Source organism: Phyllobates terribilis, unplaced genomic scaffold, assembly GCF_046119375.1.
Source record: "Phyllobates terribilis strain yellow unplaced genomic scaffold, ASM4611937v1 Scaffold_1__5_contigs__length_1240528914, whole genome shotgun sequence".
Taxonomy (NCBI): Eukaryota; Metazoa; Chordata; class Amphibia; order Anura; family Dendrobatidae; genus Phyllobates; species Phyllobates terribilis.
In genome coordinates, this window is record NW_027362761.1 from 814,497,722 (window position 1) to 814,503,699 (window position 5,978).

A 5,978-nucleotide genomic window follows, 5' to 3' on the forward strand; every position below is an offset into this window, starting at 1 on the left:
CAATATCTTAGTCGTCTGAGAAAATCTCTTTTAAATCCCCTTTTAACAATTTTCATATTAAAAGTAATTATAAGTTCTTGCTTCTGTCACTAAAAGTGCTTTCTTACAAAATGTTTGGTTTCTCAACCTGGAACATACAAGGTGGTGCCTAAAGGGGTACTTACCCTTTAAGGTGATCTTGTGTCCTAATAGGTAACTTGAAAAGAGTTTGTCATCATGAGACAATCCCTGTAACGGTGTAAATAATTCTCTATAATATAGTACAAGAAAGATTTCACACAATTCCTTTATTGATATGAATAGACAATAAATGGGTTTATTGCAAAGCTGTAATTGGTGTAAAGCAAGGCTATAAAGCTAAATTGGTATGAAGCATAGTAAAGCATTGCAGAAAATGCATGACCAAAGTCTGTCTTAAATTTCCTCTTATTCTGTGCTGCCTGGTTGATGTTAGTATAAACAGTATTTCATTATTGTATGTTTTATTCGTAGCAGGATTCAGGATTTAGAGACACTTCCTTCATTGTTGTCTTTCCATTAAATGTGAAGGGAACTTTAGTTGTGTAGCATTTGTTTCTATCATAAGTGTAGCATGAATCCTCATCAGGTTTACTGCAGCTTCCTTGAGAAACAAGAATTGGTTCACCACCAATTTCAATTTCCACAGGGTCACATTTTTTGCAACTAAAAAAATAAGAAGAAAAGACATTATTTAAAGAGACCCTGTCATTAGGATTTTAAACCACAAACTAATGACGTGTATATATAGGCACTGGAATGCTGACTAAATCCTTAGGTTGCTTGTAGAAATCCTATTTGCTGTTTCAGAGAAATCCATCATTGAAATCTTATGCAAGTAAGTGCAATCAGGTGGGACTATGCACTTGCCTCTTTCCCTAATCCTCACCCACTGTCTACCTTCCGCCTCTATCATAAACAGGTCACTCTTCTTTCGGGGCCCTGCTTTCCCTAGCGAGATCTAATAAATAAGCCGTCATTTGCTTGGGCGGTACAGGTGTAGCAAGGTCCTGATGATACTGTATGAGAATGTCAATCTGCACAGACACCGCCGCATACAGTACATACATACAATCTGCACAGGCGCCTTCCATGGTCTACTTTGATTAGTTAAAAAGAGGAAAGAACTGGCATAGATAATTGGAGTGCCCACATGACAGCCCACATTGAGCCAGGAGGCAGAATTTACATTTTGATGCAATTTTAACATGTTTTTATTTTCATTCAAAATCATAAAAGTATCTATGAAATCTCTTTTTCAGTTGTACTACTCTTCCCTATAAGGTCCAATCCTGCAAAGTTAGCGTACAAATGGCACTGTAAGCCTTGGCTTGTGCAGCATTAATCAAGTGGATAATCACAGACAGAGCACCATAAAAGTGCATAAATATTGGAACAGATTAGGCCTCATTCACATGTCAGTATTTTGGCATCAATATTTCATCAGTATTTCATCAGTATTTGCATGCCAAAACTAGGAGTGTCCCCAAAACACAGAACAGGTGTCAATCTTTCAATCATTGTTTATTCTCTGTAAATTCCACTCCTGGCTTTGGCATACAATCACTGATGCAAAATTAGTGACGAGTGAAACTAATACACCTTTTTTAAATAAACTTGGATTGCTTCTCCTTCTTCCAATATTTATATTCCTGCACAGTGTCTACAAAGTGGGTCTCTATTTGGGCCCGTAGAGGATTATCCTGAGGATGGGAACCCCTGTATGACTTCCAACCACTACTTAAGGGCATATGGGTACACATTATCCTTATGAGATAAGCCATTTTATTTTCGTTAGGGGTGCATCCTTAAAAAAAAATAAAATAATAATAAGTAAAAGGAAGTGCTGTAGTAGTACGAATACAAACTAGATTCACAATCATTATTCATAGGAGTTTATATAAAAATGGTATAGCTTACAGGCTTAAAAGATTATAAATAAATTCAGTTCGTAATGGGGAAGTTGGATCTGAAATGTTCATTCTGCTCCTCACTGGAACTCTGTGGGCGAAATGCAAAGACATGTAATAAAGTTTTCATATAACACTAACAATAATAATAATGATAATAATTAATAAAGAGTGGGGCAGATTGAACCACTGGACCAGTCATTTGACTGCATGCCACATGCTTTGTTTCTACTATAAAATTCTATGTGCACATGACATCCTTTTAAGGCAGATTCGCATGGAAACTGCCTCAAAAAATTATCAGAAAATGCTCAAAAGAATGAACATATGCATTCCCATGTAAATACAACTTGCTGTGCATATGATCAGGCTTTTGAATGTCTTGTAAGCGCTTCAGATTTCTAAAAATGAAAAGCTGGTAAATGAAGTGAACTAACTGTTCTTCTCACCTAGACTTTTTGAGGAACATTTTGTTATCATTTTTGCTTAAAAAAGCGTTAGCCGTCTACCTGTGCTCTGCGCCGCAGGCTTCTATTGCGCAGGCGTCGAGGGGGTCACTGTCATTTTCCGGCGCCTGCGCAATAGAAACCTGCGGCGCAGTGCACAGGTAGACAGGGCTGGGAGGAAGAAAAGCGCGCTCTATGTGAGCATGCCCGGAAATCAGGGAGCACAGTGCACGTCACAGGGCCTGTCACAGGGCCCTGTGACGTGCAGGGGAGGGGGGGGATATGATAATTAAGCAGAGAGGCGGAGATTTAGGGGAATAATAAGCACGTACGCGGGGATTGCTTGGTGTCCCCCGGATGCCAAGCCTGTGGAAAAAATAATTGATTAAACTGCTTTTCTCTGCAATCAGACCTCTACTATGGCCATACAGGTAAGTATAGATTTACTTTTCTACACCCTTTATGGCCATAGTAGAGGTCTGATATTGCCCAGGGGGGTGACACATTCTCTTTAACAAAACCCAGGAAAAATCTGCATGGGCTTGAGGGTATGCTGATGATGCATAAGCATTATGTGCCTCTAGAAGCTATGATTAATATCATGTATGTATTTTACTTTTCTAGCATAGTTTCCACATTTCATACAGTGGTGTTTACAGAATATTTACACTCGTATCATTTACAATGAAAAGTGGGACAATCCTCTATTCTGATATTAGAACTACACACCCACAAAGACTGTAACGAATTTACCAGGAATATGAGATGAGACCTGAAATTCAGGAAAGGAGAACAGAAACCTCCATGCGGAGTCACCACTAGCTGAATTCGTACCCAGGACTTCAGTGCATCTAAAACCACAGTGCTAACCACTAAGCCAATATAAAGTCAGCCAAGAAGATTTTATCTGTTATATATTTTCTTATAAATCCAGATTATTTACACTCACGTTATTTCAATATTTCTTTGCAGAATCTCTTCATTTGGATCTTCTTGTGATGGGACAAACCTAGAGGTCACCCTGACACACTTGCACTGGTTTTCCATCAATACATGTTCTTGGCCACCGTAATATTGACCTGAAAATGCATTGATTATAACATTTTGAGGAATATAATATTATCATAATTTCTTAAAGTGACTCATCCCCAAAAATGAACTCGAACTATTTAGCCATTCATATAGAGGACTTAGGCCTTATAATAATCATACTTATATTGTAGATTTTATTCATTTAGTTTTAGATAAAAACAGTTTTCTTAGATAAAAGATCAGATATGTTTAACGCCACTGGCTGGACTTACCCTGGAGGGGCATGACTAAGTGGCTACCTGGTCTTCACTAGCGCCTCTGATGGCGAGAATAGGCTTGCGTCACAGGATAGCCACCAGGTGCCACTCCAGGGCAGTGTTCGGACCTGCAGCAGCTGACTCACGGGTCAGAGCAGATATGCGAGGTGCATTGGGACATGACAGAAGCGTAGTCAGACGGTCCTGGGTCGGGGCAGACAGCACAGGTTCAGGATACGTAACTGAAGTCAGGAGTGAAAAGAACAGACATGACGAGAAGACAAGCTGGGTCAGTAACGAGAGGGATAAACAACAAAATACCTTGACTGGGAACTAAATGCTAGCAGCAAACTGGAACCTAAGCTCAGGCAAGGTGTGGAGAGCGGCTTTGCCTGATATAGCACCTGCTTATTAGTGATTGGCTGGGGAATCCAAACCCTGAAGGACACAGCAGGGTTAAATTCCTGCACGATCTTGCAGTGGTTCAGAGTGAGCATCATGAATCACCATAATGTGTGGAGCGGAGTATGGTAATTGAGGGAGTGCAATGGTGCTCAGAATACTTTTATTTACATTTATAATAAAACTGTTTTTATATAAAACTGAATTACTAAAATCTACATTACCAGCATGATTTTTATAGGGGTTAAATCCCTTACATGAATATGTCTAAATAGTTCAATTTCAGTTCTGGCGATGAGAGACTCATTTAAATTATTTATAACATACACATGATAATATAAAATGCAATGCATATACAGTATTGTTTAAAGCTATATTGTGTAATGAAGGTTGCAATCATTTACAGCCTTTGGTACCTGATGGTACCAATGTGGTCTCTGAAACAAGGAGTGTCAGAGAGAAATGAAGTGCCAACTAGATATTCATGACACTGATGGATCATCTAGATTGTATACACATTCAATCAAAAGATTTGGTTTATAGTCCAATCTTGTTTTAGTGTAGTTGATGCCCAAGTTTTGGTTTTGGTCAATCAGGATAAGACCCAAAAATAGTTGAAATTTTTATGTGTACTCTTCCTCTCTCCTCGCTTCTTCTTTTCTCTCTAAAACATCCCAAAAAGGCATGTAGCAACTGCATCAAATCTGATACCTTAAACCCAGATGAGCAACAAATACATTAAATAAATATTGTTGGTATTTATGATCAGATTCATCACTCATGTCTATTAGTAGCTGACTACTCACTGAAACTATTCAAGTGCATAAAAGATAAATGGAAGTACTCAGCAGCGGCCACTGGCCAATGTATGGAGCTGCGGGTGTTCTGTTAAATATATTGCTTACAACCTTACACTGCTGGAGCAGATGATCGGTGGAGGTGCTGGGTGATGGACCCCCAATAATCTCATGTCATAGATAGGTCATTAATAGTTTAGACCTGGACAACCCCTTTAATTTAGTGTGACCATATTTTTCTGTTGATAATAACAGTAATTTATTTTCCTGTATACTTAACAAAAAAGGGTAATAGCAAACACAAAAATCAGTATAGCTCATATATTATAGCAAAAAGCTGATATACTGGCACTAAAATTGCAGCGTTACTAGTTAAAATTGTCATAAATTTAAGATATGGTGCAGGAATTTTTGCAACAATCATATTCATCTGAATAGAGGTTGCAGAAATTTGTGCACATGCTGCATAAACGTTTCAAGCATAAAAATGTTTTTTTCTATGTGTAAGTAGACTCTTACATTGCTTTATTATGCATTGCCTAAGCTAAGAGTTATTTTATTCCATTACAGAGAGAAATGAGGTGTATCCATTTCACCTACCTGTTACATAAACTGCAAAAAGTAGCAAGACTGCTGCCCGTAATACATTAAACGTCTCCATTCTTTCTCTTCTTCTTATGAAGATGTCCAGCAGAGATTACACTATAAGAGATGGGGTGGGGGCACTTTGTGAAACTGTCAACTACTTAAAAATAACGTCTTAGTTTCAGTATTGAAAACAGATGTTACTTTCGTGAACTGTAGCAAGTGTTGTATGCGAAGTCAAAATTAAAATATATGTTGCTCCATTTTAGGACGTGTAGAAAAGTGTAAGCATACAGTATATAGCATGTAAGATCATATGTAGGGTGTGCATATGCTTTATAAACAATCACAGAAATCAGTGTACAACAACATACCATATTTTGCGGATTATAAGACGCACTGGACCCTAAAACATACCCCAAATTTTGGGGAGGAAAATAGGAAAAAAAAATTTTAATAAAATTGTGGTGCATCCTATAGTCCGCTTTTACGCTAGCTTACCGTGGAGGGGACGGCTACGGTGGAGCGGGA

General features: G+C 38.3%; 1 protein-coding gene across 1 annotated transcript; it reads right to left on the reverse strand.

Moving 5' to 3' along the window:
- Positions 1-272: 272 nt before the first annotated feature.
- Positions 273-5,612, reverse strand: JCHAIN (joining chain of multimeric IgA and IgM). The gene is made up of 4 exons (XM_073655232.1): positions 5,463-5,612; positions 3,324-3,453; positions 1,939-2,019; positions 273-684 (listed from the first exon to the last, which is right to left on the reverse strand). The coding sequence occupies exons 1-4, from the start codon at positions 5,521-5,523 to the stop codon at positions 483-485; spliced, it is 474 nt and encodes a 157-aa protein (XP_073511333.1). The 5' UTR covers positions 5,524-5,612; the 3' UTR covers positions 273-482.
- Between the last annotated feature and the right edge of the window lie 366 nt (positions 5,613-5,978).

Bases quoted from the DNA above. Each gene is read 5' to 3' on its own strand.
- JCHAIN (XM_073655232.1), bottom strand. From the start codon at position 5,523: ATGGAGACGTTTAATGTATTACGGGCAGCAGTCTTGCTACTTTTTGCA. The intron at 3,454-5,462 runs GTAGGTGAAATG...ATGCATTTTCAG, and splicing joins TTTTGCAGTTTATGTAACAG to GTCAATATTACGGTGGCCAA. The intron at 2,020-3,323 runs GTGAGTGTAAAT...TTTCGCCCACAG, and splicing joins CAAAGAAATATTGAAATAAC to AGTTCCAGTGAGGAGCAGAA.